At 45.2% G+C, this 22,090-nt stretch overlaps 1 protein-coding gene across 1 annotated transcript in view; it reads right to left on the bottom strand.

Annotated features, from left to right (window-relative positions):
• Positions 1-22,090, bottom strand: part of LOC134932158 (long-chain fatty acid transport protein 2-like) — a 226,555-nt gene that overhangs the window by 75,844 nt on the left and 128,621 nt on the right. Inside the window, exons 5-6 of the mRNA XM_063926305.1 lie at positions 14,187-14,311; positions 741-935 (exon numbers count right to left, since the gene is read on the bottom strand). Coding sequence (XP_063782375.1) covers positions 741-935; positions 14,187-14,311 — 320 coding nt within the window. The remainder of the gene's footprint in view (positions 1-740; positions 936-14,186; positions 14,312-22,090) is intronic.

Genomic DNA, 22,090 nt, shown 5'->3' on the forward strand with positions numbered 1-22,090 from the left:
AAACGTGATTCATCAGAAAATTTAGAGTCCAATTCCTATGTTCCTGAGAAAACTGGAGGCATTTTACCATTTGTAGCAGATAGCAGTGGCGTACGGACAGGTCATCTGCTTCTGTAGCCCACTGTATTCTACCATGTCCCAGTGGACATGTGACAATTATACAGACACATTGGCCCTCACAGTAAAATAAAAACATTGGCCCCTGCAGGAGCTGTGCAGCCTCAGTGATGCTGAAGCTTCACTGTGCGGGCAGGACAGCATACGATTGTAAGACCTATGATGCCACACCGCCATAAGTCATGGGCCACATCTGAGCTGACTGGAAGAGCCCAGTGCTGCCCAGGCCTGAATTTAGTTTGTCCGCTCTGGTGGCAGCAGGGGTTGGAACACCCTATTGCACAGCTCACCCACCCTTAGAAATGACCAGGTCATTTTTTTATAAAGAAATTTGTTTAATATAGTAATGTGTAAAAAAAAATGTAAGTAACACTTAAGCAACTGTGGGTCCATAGGAAATGTAATTAACTTATCCCGATTGACACTTATTTCACAGAATATTGCAATATTTATCAGGCAAGATGAAAAGTACAAGGGCTGCAATAAGTATTGTATGTAGTAGATGGGTCAATAGGAGACAATGAAAACTAATCTCATACTGTAGCTTGATATGAATCACAGATCATGGAATCTCATGCCAACATGTCAAATTATGAATCAGTCTACACAGTTGTGCAGAATACCTTCATGAACATATTACATCTGCCAATTGCTCCTTCTTTTCTAGAGTAGTTGAAGAAGAAAGTATTTGATTCTGTTGCAGAATAGAATTCATATAGTTTGATATCACCAAAACGATGGATAAACTCTTTCCAGACATCGGGTCGGAGACCATTCCCCACAGCAATTCGCACACAGTGATCTTTGTCATTATCCTTCTAGAAAACGGAGAAATGGTGAAGGTGGATTAAACTGTGGTTTTGCATTTTTAAAAAGAATGAATCAGATTTGGAGCAATAATGATGGCAGACATGCTGGTCTCACCATTCACATATCTGTATAAAGGCACTGATATTGTATGGTAAAGTGCATTTATGAAATGGCCACAGTGAAGTCAGCATTTTTACTTTTCCAGTTTACATGAGATTGCAGTCCCCCAAATCACTTGAACCCTGTGTTTCATGAATATATGGTCAGGAAGTGGTTAATCCCATAAATAGCTTCATCCACTGTGTGAAACTGATAGCTACATTTTATTGTTGAAATAAATAATTCCATAAATTGAGGCCTGAAGGAATTGTAAATCGATTGTGAAAGGTAGATTTGGTTAACACAGGTGGACATAATTCGGTAATAAGAGGAGAAACTGACACATAGGGCTGAGTTAACTAACAGTCGATTTTGGCTTCTTTACAAAACCGATGGACAATGGGGGTAATTCAGAGTTGACCGTAGCAGTAAATTTGTTAGCAGTTGGGCAAAAATAATGTACACTGCAGGGGGGGGCGTCAGAAATAACATTTGCAGAGAGAGTTAGATTTCTACACAGTAGTGCAACCTTATTACATTACACCGAATGACATTATATTGCACCGAACAGTAGTACTCCTTATATACGTTACGCCACTGAATAGTGCTCCTGATACACGTTACGCCCCACAGTAGGGCTCCTTATACACATTACAACACACAGTAGTGCTTCCTATACATGTAACGCCACACAGTAGTATTCCTAATATATGTTATGCCACACAGTACTTTTCCTGATACATGTTACGCCACACAATACTGATCCTTATACACGTTACAACACACAGTAGTGCTCCTGATACACATTACGCCACACAGTAGAGCTCCTTATACACATTACAACACACAGTAGTGCCTCTTGTACATGTTACACCACACAGTAGTATTCCTAATATACGTTACGCCACACAGTAGTGCTCTATATATACACGTTACGCCACGTAGTAGTGCACCTTATACAGTTTAGGGTTAGGCTGAAGGGGGGGTGTTAGGTACTGGGGGGTGGCTTAGGATAGGCTGCGGGGAGGGGGAAACGTTAAGGTTAGGCACTAGGGGAGGTTTAGGGATTAGGGATAGTGGGGAAAATACCATAACTTTGCTGAGACTTCGCCGATGCAATGTGATCTAGAAAAAGGCACTGCTGCCACCGGTACAAAGTACAAAACTTCTAGATCACAAGGGACTGTTTGTTGACAGTTTTTTATGTCAACATAATGAATGTCAATATGATAACTGTCCGCAAATTGTATCCAACGCCTACAAAAACTCAGGAGGCATTTCACTGTATAAAGATGGAACAATTCCTTTGTACAAGGATACACAAGGCCCTTGGAGACAGATGCCCACACTGTGCATCATGCAGCCAGCAACAGCACATGAACCCTGGGTGACAACACATGACCCTGTGCCTGGCTGCCTTAGTGGGGTGTCACTGGACAGTCACCATCACTGTTTGCAGAGAGCCCAGCTTACTGTAACAACCCTGCCCACCACCTCCCAAACTCCGCCCCTTCAATTTAGGCTCCACATCTTCAAGGTCCACGATTCGGAGTTTGCAGGATGAAATGTACAATTATAAAAATGTAAAATAAAATAAAACTTAATGTACACACACCTGCCTGACTGCCACACAAGGAATGCTGCTGCACTCCTTCAGCTACTCTACAGTTTACCTGCATGGTCACGTGATACTCCAGCACTGGTAGCAAAAGGAAATAGCTGGGCTGCCCGTGGATGATATGGGAAGATGGCCCCTCCTCCTTCTCCAGACTCCTCCACTGCATCCTCCTCCCCCTCTGGCCAGACTCAGCTCTGCACACTAGCTCAGCCTCATTCTGTTAAGGGGGACCGGCGGATTGCAGCGTGCCGGCATGTTGCATGTACTGCAATGAGTCAGTCTGACTTATTGTAGTGCCTCCGGCTGTGGTCCCCTATATTGGGGTGGGGCCCTGATGCATTGCACTAGCTGCACTGCTGCAAGTTCCACCGCTGAACCAACGATAATAGCCCACCAGACCAAAGAATGTCCCGAGTTGCAACTTACATTTTGGCTTAGGCCATGTGAGGACTGCTTCCACCTTACTGGGTTGAGGTTTAACTTACCCTTGGCCTACAATATACCCCAGATACTTTGCCTCCACAATTCCGATGGCACACTTCTCTGGGTTAGCTGTGAAGCCATGTGCCCGTAGAAACTGTAACACTGCATTCACCTCTGAAAGGTGCGACTCCCAGTCAGAGCTAAAAATGACAATGTCATCTAAATACGCTGCTGCGGATTCCCTTTGTGGCCGGAGCAATTTATTCATAGCTCTCTGAAAAGTTGCATGGACACCAAACCAAAGGACAGCACTTTATACTGGAACAAACCCACTGGGGTAGAGAAGACTGTCGTTGCTTTGGCAGCTTCCATCAGAGGAATTTGCCAGTATCCCTTCATTAAATCTAGCGTGGTGAGATACTGGCTTGTTGCTAAGATTTCTACCAGTTCATCAACCCGGGGCATAGGATAGGAATCAAACTGAGGAACTATATTTAACTTTCTGAAGTATTGCAGAATCTTAAAGCTCCAAAAGGCTTGGGCTCTAAAACAACGAGATGATTCCATTCACTGTTTGACTGCTCTATGTTCCCCAAGCACAGCAGCTCTTCCAGTTCCCATTTTACTGCTGCCTGTCAGGCCTCAGAGATACAATATGGCCTTTGTTTTATCACCACCCCAGGTGGAGTAACAATGTTATGCTGTATGATTTGAGTTTTCCCCGGGAGGGCAGAGAACACAACCTGGTACTGTTCTACTAAGTTTACCACTTCTTGTTTCTGGCTAGGACTTCAAGTGACTTCAATGGGCACCTGACATTGTGGAGTTTTCATGGCCACTAAATAAGGCTGACTGGCACTTTCTTTCCAAGGCTTCAACAAACTCACATGGTAGACTTGTACCTCTTTCCTTCTACCTTCCTACCGTACCTTATAGTTCACAGGTGCCACCACCTCTCTGATCTCATGAGTGCCTCACCATTGGGCATAGAGTTTACTTTCAGTAGTAGGCACACGTACCAGTACCTTGTCGCCTGTACTAAAGGTCCGGTTTACAGCAATAATGTTATGACTGCGTTTTTGATGCTGTTGAGCCCTTACCATATGTTTGGTCAGAAGTGGCGCAATATGCCTTATACAGCCATACAATTGGGACACAAACTGAACGATGTAGGCTCTTGGGATGATAACTGTTCCCACCCATCTTTTAATAGATCTAGTATCCCTCTGGTTTGTCTACCATAGAGGAGTTCGAAGGTGCTAAACCCTGTAGAGGCTTGTGGTACCTCTCAAACAGCAAACATTAGCTAAGGTAAGAGTAGGTCCCAATCTTGCGTCTCCTGTGACACTGCCCTTTTTATTATCTGCTTAAGGGTTCTGTTAAAGCATTCGACCAAGTGGTCTATCTGCGGGTCGGAAAGGACCTCTTTTGGTATTCCTAAACAGCATCAACATCTCCAGGACAATAGTGCTAGATTTCATGTTACATAGTGGTATGGCCTCTGGGTACCTGGTTCATAGTCCACCACCACCACCAATATATACTGATGCTCATGATCCGATTTTTCCACTAGCCCTATCGGATCCATAAAAATTAGTTCAATAGGCACGGAAATGATAGGCAGGGAAACAAGGGGGCCCTAAAATCTGTCTGGGGTGCGGTCTTTTGGTACACTGGGCACTCCTGACAATATTTTTTTACTGCAGCATGAATGCCTGGCCAGAAGAACCATAGCTGGATATGCTGGAGAGTTTTCTCCTCCCCTAAATAGCCACCCCATAAATGCATGTGAGCCGTCCTTAATACCAGCTGGTAGTGTTTTCGGGGAACCAGCAACTGGTGTATCCTTTTACAGTGCAAATAAGTTACAAGGTAAAACAAATAGTTTTTCACCATAAAGTAAGATACACCTTCAGGTGGTAAAGCAAAGTTTACCTTACCATTTACCACTACCACATTTTAAAAAGCATTGGACAAGTTGCCATTGTTCTGTTGATCTCACCCAAAGTCCTGCAAAGACACTCTTTCACCAACGGGGGACCAATGTGTCTCAATCTCACTTTCCCTTAGATCTTGGCCCCTGGGACAGCTCAGCCTCTGTCTGTCGGCCAGTGTCATGCCAGATAACAATCTCCTGTAACATTTGGAAGTCCCGGACAAGGATTAGTGATAAGGAGGTTTGGATGCTACTGCGGCTACCATTTTTACTGGTTGTCCTTTAATCACCACCGGCAGTTGCACTCGTGAGCATTCTTCTATGTCCCCAAGAATACATAGCAGATAGCAACTTTGCCAGGAGTAGAACCTGGCCAGACCCAGGAGGAACCAGGTTAGCAGAGATGATAGACAATTCACTGCCAGTATCAACCAAGGACCAGATATCCCAGCCTTCAATCTGTACCATCAGATGAAACAGGGTTGATTCAGCTGGGGAAATACTTCTAGCCGCCATGCTGACTACAGGTCCTGCTGTTTTCCTTGAGCTGCAATCCACTGACTCACCCTGCTTTAGGCAGTACAGCCGTGCATGAGTGGTCTCCCAGCACTCAAAACATATGACTGGAAACAGGCTGTTTGGTTTAACAATGGGGATCTGGGCTTAGGTACTGGCTGTAACCCTTGCTTGGCTTTATAAAATTGTCCCAGAGTTAAGTACCTCTCAATCACCACTGCTAACTCCTCAGTTGTCTGATGGTCAGCCTGCAGGGCCCAGTGTTTTACACCACGGTCTAATACCCGTATAGCCTGGTCTAGGGCCACCACTTCCACTACCCGCTGAACAGAGTTTTTATCTGTAGCCAGGTTTTACTCAGTCTGGTCAATTATGCCAGTTTGACCATTGGAGGCTCAGGCGGATTCAGCTGCAACTCGTGATGGGATACGGTCATTAGGTCGACATCACTTAGGTCAACAGTCATTACGTCAACCAATATTGGTCGACAGGGTCATTAGGTCGACATGGTCATTAGATCGACATGAACTAGGTCAACAGTTCAAAAGGTCGACATGAGTTTTTCAATTTTTTTTATTTTTGGTCTTTTTCATACTTTACGATCCATGTGGACTACGATTGGGAATAGTAACCTGTGCCGAGAGCAGTGGTAGCGGAGCGAGGCACCTTGCGTGGGGACATGGTGCACTAATTGGGGTTCCTGGGAACCATGCAAAGAAAATTACACCAAAAAAACAGTCAAAAAAAAATTCATGTCGACCTTTTGACCTAGTACATGTCGACCTAATGCCCATGTTGACCTAGTGACCCTGTCGACCGAAGTTGTGTTGACCCATTCTTTGCATGATGTGCTGTTTAGGGACTAGTTTTTTTTAAAGTGCCATCCTGTCTGCCACTGCAGATCCACTCCCAGATGGTCCAGGTGTTTGTGCCGCACACTTGTGTCGCTTAGCTTAGTCATACAGCAACCTCGGTGCACCTCTTTTTTTCTTTGCATCATTTGCTGTTTGGAGCTTAATTTTTAAAAGTGCCATCCTGTCTGACCCTGCAGTGCCACTCCCAGATGGGCCAGGTGTTTGTGCCGCACATTTGTGTCGCTTAGCTTAGTCATACAGCTACCTTGGTGCAACTTTTAGGCCTAAAAACAATATTGTGAGGTGTTCAGAATAGACTGGAAATCAGTGGAAATTAATGTTATTGAGGTTAGTAATACCGTAGGATCAAAATTACCCCCAAATTCTGTGTTTTCAAATTTAATTTTTTTTTCAAAAATCATCCAGATCCAAAACCAAACCCCGAGATGGTGGTTTTGGCAAAACCTATCCAGATCAAAAACACGAGCGGGGATCTAGATCCAAAACAGAAAACACGAAAGGTGCCCGCCGCACATCTCTATTTTATACATTATTTTTTCAATATGTTTAATAATTCTGGGCATTAAATAAACTTTCTGTGCATTGAACCAACAGAAAGCAAATATGTCATTATCTCAGTCATGTTAAAAACATTCTGTATTTTTGACTAATCTGTATTTCTGGATATTGGAGACACAGGGGTCTATTTACTAAGCCTTAGACGGAGATAAAGTACCAGCCAATCAGCTTTTAGCAGTCATTTTTCAAAACCAGCCTGTGACATGGCGGTTAGGTGCTGATTGGCTGATACTTTATCTCTGTCCACTTTATTTCCATCCAAGGCTTAGTAAATAGACCTCACCACCTGTAATATAATCATCTCAATATCAATTTTATGATACAGATTTACTGATGTAGTATGCTATATTTCCTTTTCAGTATGAGAAGTGAGCATTGTATGACCGGTCTACTGTATTTACAATGGGTTCCTTCTTGATTAGTTGATTGATTTATAATAGTAATGGGGTAGATTTCTTTGTTTTGGATGAACTAGAAATTTTTAAATCACTTTTTTTTTAGCAGTTAAGTGATTTTAGTGATAGAAGATTGTTACAAAAGTAAAGTACTATACAGATTAAAGGGCACTTCATGACGGTATATTTCTTCATTTCATAGAGGACTTGCAGGGACTGTGGGTCAGGCTGGAATTGGGCAGTGTGGAAGGGTAAAATGGTTACTATGATTTTTGGCTACTATATTATCGTCACAATAAGATCACCCTCTTCATTTATTTTACTTATCTCTCGTAAACACTGCTTGATTTAGGTCTCAATTGAATTAGTAATGACAATGTAGGAATATCACATACCTAGCAACTTTGCTGTGTGTCAGGGATGGACATCATCAGCCTGAAATTAGGCGGCATGGCCTATCAGAAAGGGCATGGTCTCGTGGCAAGTGCCGCAATCGCAAGCCATGCCACTTTTTCGTCATTTTGGAGGCATGAACAGTTCTGAGAGAGCTGCTGGCCATGCCCCCTGCTCCTCTCTGGCAGGAATAGACGCTGTGCACATGGGCACAGCATCTATTTACCGCTGCTCTACTCAGAGCAGCGAGTGACAGGGGGGATCTCCCAACTGCCACCCCCCCGCCACCACCACGGGGCACTGCGACCTGCGGGTGGGACAGCGGGACAGACAGTGAAAAACGGGACTGTCCTGCCACAATTGGCACAGTTGGGAAGTATGATATCAGTACTGTTCACTTTTGTGTATTTAAAAGTTTTATTACATATTGAAGCAGAGGGCTGATGTGTCTTCCTGATCAGTGTATGGCACAGAGAATTTTTCTATGATATAAGTATGTTTAGTATTTTTTGAGAAGTAAAGATGTATTCAGGGTACTTTTTGGTACTGTCAGGCAGATGTATTAGCCTGGAGAAGGCGTGATAAACCAGTGATATTTGCAAGGTGATAAATACACCAGCTAATCAGCTCCAAGATGTAAATGAACAGTTAGAATCTGATTGGCTGGTGCCTTTATCACCTTGCACTTATCACTGGTTTATCACTTCCTTATGCCTTCTCCAGGTTAATACATCTGCCCCTGTGTCTTGTACATAATACCCCTTCTATGTTTTCCCTTGTGTGTGTCCCCCTTTCTCTTTACTACTTTCTTTATTCATTCACATCTTTCTATCTAAAAGGAGAAAAAAAAATGTTCATGTTGTTTATTCTGTATATGCTTGCTAGCAAATGTTGACAGTATGTTTTTGTATAGATGGTATACAGTAGATACAGGAAAAATCATCAATGCTCTAGTGAGGTCACTGGCTAGTTTCACTTTTTGTGTCGAATATTCTGTACAATTTGAATGACATCTGTACATCTTTACATTTTTGCTGTTTTTGTATTTTTGTATCTCTGATATATTTGCTATATTTTTTGTATGAACAAAGAAATGAATTGAAATTCTTAATAAAGTTGTTTACAAAAAAGAAAGAAGGCTTTATTACGTTGGAAAAATACTCCAACAGAAATACTTTAAGTGTAAAGTATAAAGTATGCATGGAAGGTGTAAAGGCATTCTTGACAAAGACTATGATGTTGAAACGCATTCGATGAGAATCTGAGATTTGCAGGAATCCTATCCAACAGCAGAGAGACATAAAAACAATCAAAGAATAGATTCTAGGATTTTAATCTAAAAGCATTTTTTTATGGATGTTTGAAAAGGAATTCTTCTTCTGATAAAAGGGGGGGGGGGGCGGTCAAATGGGTCTCCTGTACTGGGCCCCGAGGGTCGGAGGGTCCCAGCCGGGGATCAGGGATTAAAAAACACAGGCCCGCAGCACCTATTAACACTTTTTAGACTGTCTGCCCACCAACAAAACTAATTAAGACGTCTGGGCGCAATTACCCCCCCCCCCTTACCCTGTCAGTTGGTCTGTTCCTGTCCCGGTGGTTCGTGCAGCCAGTGCAATGACATGATGCCCCTCCGGCCCTTTCCTGTCTCCTGCCGCTACGGAGGAGCAGCCTCGAGCCAGCCCAGCACACAGCAGGTGTGCCCAGCCTCCTGCCGGTGCCAGATGCTATTGGACACTTACAGATTGCTCCTGCAGCCACCCACATACCCACTGCTGTGCTGTCCCTACAGCAAGAGAGATACCCTGGCTGTAGTGATAGTGAGTCCTTCCTGGGTCCTGCCACCCTCCCTCACCATTGTGACAGTCTATATCTGGTTCACATGTGTATATATACACACATGTATGTGTATGTGTGTGTGTAGATGTATACATATATACATATCTGTGTATGTGTTTGTGCTCCAGGTTCCGTGTGATTTCCCAGCAGCCGGGATGCCAGCCGTCAGTATACTGACAACGGCATCCTGGCCGTCAGTATGGCGATAGCGGGGCGAGTGCAAAGAGTGCCCTTGCGGGCTCGGTGGCTCGCTGTGTTCGTTACAGGTTCTGTTCCCACACCATGGGGGGCTTGGACACCCATGAGTGGGAATAGGCCCTGAGCGCCAGGATTCTGTCTGTCAGCATTACTAGCTGTCGGGATTCCGGTGTCGGCATCCTGGCCGCCGGCATCTCAACAGCCGGCAGATTACCTGGATCCCACGGGCACAGGGAGCTTTCAGTTTGTGTTCCAGCACAGGGGTCGAAGTGGGAGGGGACTCGGGGATATCAGTGTACCAGGCTCCAACACTTCTGTTGCTGGCCCTGGCTGGGTGTAACATGCATTGGAGCCTTTCAGGGAACCCATTTCTGCACAGAAGTTGACACCTCTTTGCCAGGACCATCCATGCTGTCTTTCTAAATGATCAATGTAAGTTACTTTCTCCTCTCTCTATATAGTCTGTTTAGATGGTGCGGTTCAATAGATCTACAGTAAAAAGATAGTTAATAAATTGACTCCAAATGGTCGACATGCAAAAGGTCGACAGGGTCAAAGGGTCAACATACAAATGGTCAAAAAAAAAATTCCTTTTTTTTTTGAGTGTCATTTTGTTTGTTTCACCATTTCCAAGCCAAATTAGTGGAAACGTGTACCCTCGCGGGCTCGTTTCCCTCACCACAGTTTGGCCAAGGTGCCTTGCTCCACTACTGCTGCGCTCTGCACAGATTTCTAGTCCCAATCATAGTCCATTTGTAATGTAAATTATGAAAAGGTAAAAAAAAAAAAAACGAAAAAGCTTATGCAACCATATGTGTGTTAACCATTGTCATGTTGACCTTTTGACCTTTTGCATGTCGACCATTTGGGGTCAACCTATTGACAGTCTATCTTTTTACTGTAGATCTATAAACCATATACTGTACAATGGCAAAGTGAGGCATAGGAAATGAGTAAAAGTTGCATAAGAAAAATACCTCTCATAATGTATGGGTTTGCCTATTTCTCCTATACCGTTATACTATAATACAATTTATGTGCAGGGAGACCTATTTCTCCAAATGGTCACTAATGCCATCAGAGTTCTTTCCAGGAACGACTGATAATTTTGGTGCTTTTCAGAGTGAAACACAGGAGGGGTGGTATTCAGTATACCGGTTGTTGAGATCCCGGCGCACAGTATACCGGTGCCGGAATCCCGACAACTGGCATACCGACACCTTCTCTCCCTCTTGAGGGTCCACGACCCCCCTGGAGGGAGAATAGATAGTGTGGTGCGCATGGCGCGCCACCGAGCCCGCAAGGTGCTCATTTGCACTCGCCCCACTATCGGCAAGCCGGCGATCGGGATCCCGGCGCCGGCCGCCAGCAACTCATACCACACCCCACAGCACACGTGTATTTCTCATGCATTCTTGTTATCACATTTTCAGTGGAATGTCACTGAGTGAGACATATTGATTGCAGTGTCTTTGATGATCCATTGCGCATTAGTTATTTTAAAGTTAAGTGGAAATTATTTTCTATTATATCATACATTGATGGAGGATTTTATTGATCTTTAAACCATTATCAATTTAATTTCATTGCATTACCAGCAGCACTCTTGGCATTTTATACCTGTAGGACTCATCAACAGTTGCTCTTTATCTTATATCTTCGTGATCCTTTTCACTTCACTTTTCATGTTCATGTGGAAGCACGAACAGTTACTGTAGCAAGGGTCTGATACGCAGTGTGGACAAATAGTAGCCAAAGGTCAGACTGAAGCATAGTCTGGAACATAACAAGTTTCAAGTACACAGTGTGGACCTGCAGTGGTCAGGTGGTTAGGCAGAAGCATGGTCTGAAATGCAGAAAGCGTCTTGTACACAATGTGGACTGTCAGTATAGAGAGCAGCCAGAAAGAGTAACAGGGAATCCAGAGCCAACATTGGATACTAATAAACTTTCCAGAAAGCAGTGATCAGCTCCTATCAAGCACAATAGACAATTACTTAGCACCAGTGGCGTGCGGTGAGGTCAGTGGCTGGTGAAGCACTACAGCCATAATGTCCGCTGAATCCTGCCGATGACCTCTACTGCCGCTGAGCAAATGCCCGCTACTGCCCCTGAGCCGATGCCCGCTGCCACCGCCAATGGCTTACAAACTCGCCCACCATCAACTGACTAATTTGCATCTCAGTCCGATGCCTGCTGTCTGCCTGCTCATCATACTTGTGATAGATTGTACATTTTTATAGAAAAAAAAAATTCGTGTTTGGGACTGGGAAGGGAGTGGGAGGAGGACATGAATGCAATTTTGTTGTCCAGGGCTTCCATTAACCTAATGGAAAAGGGTCTGAATGGGTTAAAAAAAAGTGTGTGAGATCCCCTCTCCTAAGTATAACCAGCCTCGGCCTCTTTGAGCCGGTCCTGGTTGTTTAAATACTGGGAAAAAATTGGACAGGGGTAGCTCGTATTTAGACAACCAGCACCGGACTCTTAGTCTGGTCCTGGTTCCAAAAAAACAGGGGACAAAAGATGTAGGGGTCCCCAGTATTTTTAAAACCAGCACCAGGCTCCACTAGCCAGGGAGATAATGCCACAGCCGGGGGACACATTTATGTAGGTCCCTGCGGCCATGGCATTACCCCCCCAACTAGTCACCCTGGCCGGGGTTCCCTGGAGGAGTGGGGGCTCTTAAATCAAGCCCCCCCCCCCTCCAGGCACCCAAGGGCCAGTGGTGAAGCCCAAGGCTATCCCCAGCACCCCTGAGCAGTGGGTGGCGGGCTGATAGCCATAAGTGTGTAAAAAATAGAATATTGTGTTTTGTTGAGGAACTACAAGGCCCAGCAAGCCTCCCCCGCTTGCTGGTACTTGGATAACCTTAAGTACCAGAATGCAGGGAAATAACGGGCCCGCTGGTACCTGTAGTTCTACAACAAAAAAATACCCAATTAAAAACACAACACACACACCTTGAAAGTAAAAATTTATTAAAACACACTTACACACTCACACATACTTACCTACATCCCACGCCGATCACGTCCATTTGTCCAGTAGAATCCAATAGGGTTACTTGTAAAAATGAAAATTATACTTACAAACTTCATTTTTGAAGTAAGACACAGGAGGGGGGGTAAAAAAGGGTGGAGAGAGAGAGAGCGAACCTCGGATAAAGCTGCAGCTTCAGGCTTTCAGCTGCTCCTTCTCTTGCCGGCGGAGGGGGCCAGCGCCTCTTCTCAGCATCGGGCCAGCGCAGAGCCACACAGGAGGGGGAACATGCGGCAGGTGTAGGTGACCTTCTGTTGTCGGCGGAGGGAGCAGGTCTGCCAGCGGCTCTTCTCAGCATCGGCCTGGCGCAGGAACAGTGCCACACAGGAGGGGGAACATGCGGCAGGTGTGGGTGACCAGGAAGCGGACGCCTCAGGTGACGGAGAGGGAGCCCGAGTGAGCACTCATGCATCAGCGTATGGGTGATTGGACCAGCGGATCCAGCCCTGGATCCGCCCCACTTTATTCCCATTAACATTGTCAACGGGAAGCACTGTTATCAGTGCCTTCTAAACTACTTTCATGTCCTAAAATTAATATAATAATATAACGAAGATACTTATGACACAGAATATGTGACATAAGTATCTTCCTTGTATTATTTTAATCATTAATGACTGCACGTCCCTGCCTAGCACTCAGCACTAGGTTTGACCATGCTTAACACCCCACATAGATAGGAACTGAAAGTTTTATACATGTTGTTTAGATAACTATGTGATGATAGTTAAGAATCAGGAATGAGTTACTTACAGCCGCCAACTGACGCAGGAATCTTAACTATAACATTATATACATTTTGACTTTTCTGTTATTCAAATCACATACAACTGAGAGAATGGATCAGATTTTGGAAAACTTCTTATCAGAATAAGAAGTATTACAAAGTAATCATTCTACTGTAATCATACAATGACTTAGATTGACTCATACTGTGTTGATCTATGCTTATTCTTTTTTAGTTATTTAAGCCTACTGAAAGTATAGGCCAATAAATAGTTTCTAAAGTCTCTGAGGATGTGCACAATTGAATTCCTTTTTGTAGGTGAATAAATGCTCTATGATTCCCTGCGAAACCCCCATTGACTGTACCCACTCTAGCCATCGAATTGTATTTTAAATAATCTCATCCTACATACTATAGCACAATCTAACTTTTTAAATAGGTACATAACAAAGCAAATGTATGTGTTTAACCTGATCCTTAGCAGATGCAGCCATTTTCACATGCAAAATCTTTGTACATTGCCTAAAATCAGTGGAGTTTGTACAAAAGAATTAATTTGCAATGCAACATTTATATGTTCTGTTATTTCATAAATGACCCTAATATTCCTATAAAGAAATAATCTTTTATAAGATATTATCCATACCTTAGGAGTGTTACATACATATCGTAGTACCTCCCCGATGTACAGGAAAGCTGTTATTTTGTATTTCCTGCAGTCATCCCAGAACTGACTGGCTGAGAATTTTTTCCTTAATACACAGGTTGCTCCTGTGAACAAATAAAAATTTCAACTGAATTTCAGTGTTATTGGTTACACCAGTGGTTCCCAAACTTTCTTGAATCCCGGCACCCTAGAGTATAAGCATTTGTTTAATGGCACCCCTAGGATAAAAGTTTATTGTTGATATATTTGGGGGAAAAAATGTAAGTAAAATGTGCCTACCTGTCATCATTAGGTTCAGTTATGTGATGGTGTAAAGTAGTGCTTCTGGTTGTCCACATGTTTTGTGAATGGCAGTCAATAGCACTAATTTGACCATAAATAATTTGATTTGGTCCTTGGCCACCAACCCGAGGGACTCCTGCAAGAGCCTTGCGGTACCCCAGGGTGCCACGGGACATAGTTTGAGAACCACTGGGTTAGACAAATATTATTATTATTATTATTATTATCATCCTTTATTTATAAGGCACCATATGTGATCCACAGCGCCCAGTTACAGAGTACAAAAACAAATAGGCAAAACAAGAAAACAGTGACTTACAGTTCAAGACAATATAGGAGAAGTACAGGGTACATAAACATAGTTGGATTAGCAGATGACACTGAAATAAATATCAGGATGACAGAAAACTGGGGTATTTGGTACCGTTGAAGAGAATATAGAAAGGAAGATAGGTTGAGTCAGAGATGGAAAAGCACATGAGGGAAGAGGGCCCTGCTCGTGAAAGCTTACATTCTGCAGGGGAGGGGCACACAGACAGGGTTAACACAGATGGGGGTCGAAAGTGAGTGTGGGACAGAGGTGCTTAGGATGAGAGACAGCTGGGTTTAGTGAATAAGTGGGTGTTAAGAGTCCGTTTGAAGTTTTGTAGAAAGGTGGAGAGCCTGAGGGAGAAAGAAGTAGAGAACTACAGAGAAAGGGAGCAGCACATGCAAAATCTTGGAGGCAGGCATGGGAGGAGGTAATCAGTAGGCAGGAGAGGCAATGTGCATTAGTGGAGCAAAGAGGACAGGCAGGAGTATAAAGGGAGATTAGGTCAGAGATGTAGATGGGAGAGGAGTGGGTGAGGGCTTTGTAGGTGAGTGTGAGTAGCTTAAAAATGGATTCTGAAGGGAAGGGGGTGGGGGAGTTGCATGCAGTACATTTGGTGAGGAAGATGAGTTTCGCAGCAGCTTTGAGGATAGATTGAAGCGGAGAGAGGCATTTGTCAGGGATGCCAGAGAAGATTACAGTAGTCCAGTCTGGAGATGACCATTGAGTGGATAAGGCATTGGCGTTTCTATCATGGGTGCAATGGGTTACAAGCCCATGGGTCCAGGGGGGGCCCACACTGCACACATTGCACCCATATTTTAGTACTCACCTCTCCGGAGTCCAGTGTCGGGCGCCGCAGCCACATCCGTTGTGCAAAAAAATCCCCTCTGAAATGGCTGTAGCGCATGCGCAGTTTGAATTTTGTCTCCGGAACATGGCAGGCACCATGTTTCCGGAGACCTGCGCATACACAGTAGGCTCTGGCACAATGTCTGAGCCTACGGTGCTGTGGAGAGGAGGGGGCCCACCTGGCGTCTGCACACGGGCCCCCTCCTCGCTTAAGACGCCCCTGGGATAAGGGTCCTAGTTATATCCTGGACGAGAAAGTGTCTGAGCCTAGAAATTTTTTTGAGATGAAAATGACAGGTTTACGAGAGGTGCTGAATGTATGGTTTGAAGGAGAGGGAAGTGTAGAACTTGCTAAAATAGGGGAAAGTTGTTGCTGATTTATGATCTTATATGTATTGATTATGTCATTTATTTTATTCTTTACTTTCACCAGAAATATAAAAGATTTAATAATAATAATAATTTTATTTATATAGCGCTCTTTCTCCCATAGGACTCAAGGCGCTTATATACTGCACGGTAAATGCTATAAATGAATAAATGCTGACAAATACCTTCCCTTAGAAAAGAAAGACATTTCTCTTACGTCCTAGAGGTTACTGGGGTCCACATTAGTACCGTGTGGTATAGACGGGTCCACTAGGCGCCCTGGTAAGCGGGTCGCCAGCGGGAATGGTGGCACTAGGGTGGGAGCGCAGCTCTACTTACAGGCTTCGCTCCAGGGAGGCTCAGACGGACCCACGCTGCGGTGGGTCCCGCCGTGAGGGTGTGCTGGGCCACCCATCTTACCCACACTGGCCACACAGCTAACAGAGGTTTTTACAGCTAGTTAGCACAATCTTACAAATCCTCAGGGCCAGTATAAAGAATAAAGTACGGGAAGCCGTGTGCCATTTTAGGGTGCAGAGCTTCCCACTGAACGGATCCAGCGGCTCTCTGGCGCCATTTCCCTCTGCAGCTCTGACAAGGCAGCAATACAAGGGAAGCTCAGCTCCTCTGACAGGACCCCAAATCTCCACTGTGGTACCAGGGGGTCTTAGTGAGGGAGGGGGGGACCAGTGTAACGGTTATAAACACTATACTGGTGCTTGTTTATTGCGACCCAGCTTAGTTTTACTACTGCTGATAGGGGCACTGTGTGGCTGGCTCTGAACTCTGTGTCTCTCTGAGACTCTGCCTACATATACTGTGTTTTCACCAGTGTGTGTGTGTGTGTGTGTGTGTGTGTGTGTAGGTGTCCCTTTACAATGTCCAGGTACCGTGTTTCTTGTACAGCTGAATGTCGCTCATCACTGGGGACTCACTACCCTGTACTCAGGATAATGTTCACTCCCAGTCCAGTGGGGCTGAAACCCCGTGGTTGGCTTCCATTAAATGGATGATTTCAAATATTTCAACTAAACTGTCTAATAATGTAAAGGAAACACAATTTTTGAGGCAGTCTATGGATGACCTGATACATAGAGATTCAGCTCCCATACCTGCACCGCAGGCTCTTGCCATTTGCCCACAAAAACGTACCCTGGCCCAAATCTTGCAGGCTGACACGGATCCTGATACATCAGATCAGGAAGAGGGAGAAGTAGATGCGAGTGAGGGAGGGGGGGGGGGGAACTGTCCTGTCACAGGGAATTCAGGCCCTTATTGAAGCTGTCAGAACTGTCCTACATATCCCTGACAAGTCAGAGGAGGCGGATGAGGAATCTTATTTTTAATACAAAAAAGAAATCCTCTGTTAATTTCCCCACTTCAAAGGAATTAAATGCCCTCTTTGAAGAAGTGTGGGTTAACCCTGATAAAAAGTTTCAGATCCCTAAGAGATTGATTTCTTCCTTCCCCTTTCCTGCAGAGGATAGGAAGAAATGGGAAATCCCACCGATTGTGGATGCATCGGTATCCAAGTTATCACGTAAGATAGTCTTACCGGTCCCTGGGGCAGCCTCCTTAAAGGACGCTGATGACCGCAGGATTAAGACCACCCTCAAGTCTTCATACACATTGGCTGGGGTGGCCCAGCGATCCACTATTGCTTGTGCATGGAGCACTAGGTTCACTGCTAAATGGTCAGGTATTCTAATAGATGATTTAGATTCCTTACCAAGGGATGATGTTGTTTTACTCCTGCAGCATATCCAGGATTCTGCTAACTTTATGGTTGAAGCCATCAAAGAAATTGGTCTACTCAACGCACGCACCACTGCCATGGCAGTGTGAGAACACAGGGGCTTATGACTTTGCCAGTGGACTGCGAACACGGATTCCAGAAAAGGCATGGAAAGTCTTCCTTTCGCGGGTGAGGCTCTGTTTGGAGATGAACTGGATAAGTGGATATACAAGGCTACGTCGGGTAAGTCTACATACCTTCCCTCCGCAGCGGCACCTGCTAGGAAAACCTATTCTGGTCCAACTCTGCAGTCCTTTCGGACAGCGAAGATTAAAGGCAAATCCAAGGGTTCATCTACAACCTTCAAAGGGAGTAGAGGTAAACCCAGAAAACCTGCTGCTGCAGGTTCTCAGGATCAGGCCTCCAGGTCTGCTTCCTCAAAGCCCTCAGCATGACAGTGGCGCACACTGCCTGGAAGACAGGCAAGTGGGAGCCCGATTAGGTTATTTCAGTCACATTTGGGCAAGGATCCCTGGGTAAAAGATCTTCTAAAACAGAGATACAGACTGGAGTTTCAGGAACTCCCACCTCCCATATTCTTCAAATCAGGCTTGCCTGCTTCTCCAGAAGCAGGTTTGATCTTACAGGCAGCAATTCAAAAACTGGTAGAGACACAGGTAATTGTTCAAGTTCCGATTCACCTACAAAACAAAGATTTGTAGTGCCGAAGCCGGATGGTTCGGTAAGGCCCATTTTAAACCTCAAGTCGCTGAACCCATATTTACCGGTGTTCAAGTTCAAGATGGAGTCTCTGAGAGCTGTGATCTCATGCCTAGAGGAAGGGGAATTCCTGGCATCTTTGGACATCAAGGATACGTACCTACATGTTCCGATCTGGCCGCCTCATCAGGCTTCTAAGGACTGTCACTACCAGTTCCAGACCCTGCCTTTTAGCCTCTCCACAGCACCAAGGGTGTTCACCAAGGTAATGGCAGAGATGATGTTTCTCCTCTGCATGCAGGGAGTAAACATAATACCATACCTGGACGACCTGCTGATCAAAGCGCCGTCCAGAGAGAATCTGTTGCACAGCATCGCCCTATCAACTCGATTGCTCCAGGATCACGGTTGGATTCGGAACCTGCCAAAATCTCACCTGGAACCAACACGAAGGCTTCCGTTTTTGGGAATGATTCCGGATACGGAGGCACAGAGGGTATTCCTTCCAATGGAAAAGGCATTGGTGATCCAGTCAATGGTGCTGGACGTCCTAAGACCGTCTCGGATATCAGTGCATCTTTGCATTCGCCTCCTAGGAAAGATGGCAGCCTCTACAGTACGGAAGGTTTCACGCAAGACCCTTCCATCTGGATCTGTTGGACAAGTGGTCTGGATCGCATCTTCACATGCACGAGAGGATACGTCTGTCGCCAAAGGCCAGGATCTCCCTTTTGTGGTGGCTTCAGACGTCTCACCTGACCGAAGGCCGAAGGTTTGGGATTTAAGATTGGATTCTGCTAACCACAGAGGCAAGCCTCAGAGGTTGGGGAGCAGTCACCCAAGGGGAGCACTTCCAAGGAAAGTGGTCGTTTCAGGAAGCCGTCCTTCCAATCCACATTCTGGAACTAAGGGCAACATACAACGCGCCCTTCTCCTTGCATCCCACCTTCTTCAAGATCGAGCCGTTCAAGTCCAGTCGGACATCGTGATGGCGGTGTCTTACATAAACCGACAGGGTGGAACAAAGAGCAGAGCAGTCATGTCAGAGGTAACAAGAATTCTCCTCTGGGCGGAAAGGCATGCGGTGGCATTGTTGGCAATCTTCATTCCGGAAGTGGACAACTGGGAAGCAGTCTTCCTCAACAGACTCAACCTCCATCGAGGAGAGTGGGCACTTAACCCGCTGGTGTTCGAGTCCTTGACACATCGATGGGGGATTCCTCAAATCAACATTATGGCCTCTCATCTCAACAAGAAGCTAAAGTGGTATTGTTCCAGGTCGAGAGACCCACAAGCAGTGGCGGTGGACGCTCTGGTGACTCCGTGGGTCTACCAGATAGTGTACGTGTTTCCGCCTCTTCTGTTGATCCCAAGGGTTCTCAAAAGAATAAAAAGGGAAAAGGTGCAAGCAATTCTCTTTGCTCTGGACTGGCCAAGAAGGGCCTGGTACGCAGATCTACTGGCATTGCTCCTGGAGGACCTGTGGCCTCTTCCTCATCGCGAGGATTTTCTACAGCAAGGGCTGTTCGTCTATCAAGACTTACCGCGGCTACATTTGATGGCATGGAGGTTGAGCGTCAGATTCTAGCCCGAAAAGGGATTCCGGGTAGGGTGATTCCTACTTTGATCCAAGCCAGAAAGAGGGTAACGTCTAAGCATTACCACCAGATTTGGAAGAAGTACTTCTCTTGGTGTGAGTCCAGGAAAATTCCTGCAGCAGAATTTAAGCTGGGGCGTTCTCTTCTTTTTCTGCAGGCTGGAGTGGATGTGGGCCTACATTTGGGCTCCTTAAAAGTCCAGATTTAGGCCTTGTCCATTTTCTTCCAGAAACAATTGGCATCTCTTCCGGAGGTACAGACCTTTTTGAAAGGTGTTCTACACATTCAAACTCCCTTTGTGCCTCCTACGGCACCTTGGGATCTCAATGTTGTGTTGCACTTCCTCCAGTCGGATTGGTTTGAGCCCTTACAGGCAGTGGACGTTAAGTTTCTTACGTGGAAGACAGTTACACTGTTGGCCCTGGCTTTGGCCAGGCGAGTGTCGGAACTATGGGCATTGTCTCACAAGAGCCCCTATTTGATTTTTCATGAGGATCATGCTGAACTCAGAACTCGTCAGCAGTTTCTTCCGAAGGTGGTGTCTGCTTTTCATATCAACCAACCTATTGTGGATCCGGTGCTTACTGACACCTCTGCTTCTTCAAAGTCCTTGGATGTTGTGAGGGCTTTGAAAATTTATGTACAACAGACGGCTTATCACAGAAAGTCTGACTCGCTGTTTGTGCTTTATGATCCCAATAAGATTGGGTGTCCTGCTTCAAGGCAGTCTATTTCTCGCTGGATCAGGCTTACTATCCAGCATGCCTATTCTACGGCAGGTTTACCAGTTCCAAATTCGGTACAGGCCCACTCTACTAGGTCGGTGGGTTCTTCCTCTACGGACTACGAGAAAAAGATTTTCCGATAGGTAATTAAAATTCTATTTTTTGAAAGTTATGCTAAATATTTAACTCATTCAGGATATGGTCCCAAAATTTTGTATATTTGTTACTGGCAGAATATTTCCTTCAATGTTTAGTACAGAATTTCCCCTGTCATTTTTGTTCTGCCTGAAATCCTCGGTACTACAAATCTAGCTGGGTGCACACTGGAGTGAGGTCGTGCCAATTTGCTGTTTTGTAACAACAAATCACCTACATCGCTCAGTTTGTAAGCTTAATTGGGTGATCCCGAGCTCACTATCGATGGACACTAGGTTTAATGTGCTGTGACCTAGCTTGGGCATTCATTCCGATGTTGTAATGAATGCCCGTCGCTTCAGTTTGTATCCAACTTTAGATTCCACTTCACCACCTGCCAACCACATCTAATTTGGAATAATAGACCTTATTCAGGTTTCTTAGCAAACCAAAAAAGTAAGCAATTGGGCAAAACCATGTTGCACTGCAGGTGGGGCAGATGTAACACGTGTAGAGAGATTTAGATTTTGGGGGATTTGTTCAAAATTAAATCTAACTTGCAGTGTAGAAATTAAGCAGTCAGTATTTACCAGTGGCGTGCGGTGAGGTAAGTGGCTGGTGAGGCACTACAGCCAAAATGTCCATCAAATCCTGCCGATGACCCCTACCGCTGCCGAGCAAATGCCCGCTACTGCCCCTGAGTCGATACCCGCTGCCACCGCCAATGGCTTAGAAACTCGCCAATCATCAGTCCTCCATCACTAATTTGCATCTCACTCACAGGAAGTCATTTAAACACATCAAATTATTACAATTAAATAAAGAAGATACTTATGACACAGACTATGGGGGTCATTCCGAGTTGTTCGCTCGTTATTTTTATTCGCTACGGAGCGATTGGCGCCTGCGCCAAGTAAATTAGCACAAAAGTTTGGTATTTTACTCACGGCGTAACAAAGTTTTTTCATCGTTCTGCTGATCATAGTGTGATTGACAGGAAGTGGGTGTTTCTGGGCGGAAACTGGCCGTTTTCTGGGAGTGTGCGGAAAAACGCAGGCGTTTCAGGGAAAAACGCGGGAGTGTCTGGAGAAATGGGGGAGTGGCTGGCCGAACGCTGGGCGTGTGTGTGACGTCAAACCAGGAACGAAACTGACTGA

Source organism: Pseudophryne corroboree, chromosome 6, assembly GCF_028390025.1.
Source record: "Pseudophryne corroboree isolate aPseCor3 chromosome 6, aPseCor3.hap2, whole genome shotgun sequence".
In the NCBI taxonomy this organism is placed as follows: domain Eukaryota; kingdom Metazoa; phylum Chordata; class Amphibia; order Anura; family Myobatrachidae; genus Pseudophryne; species Pseudophryne corroboree.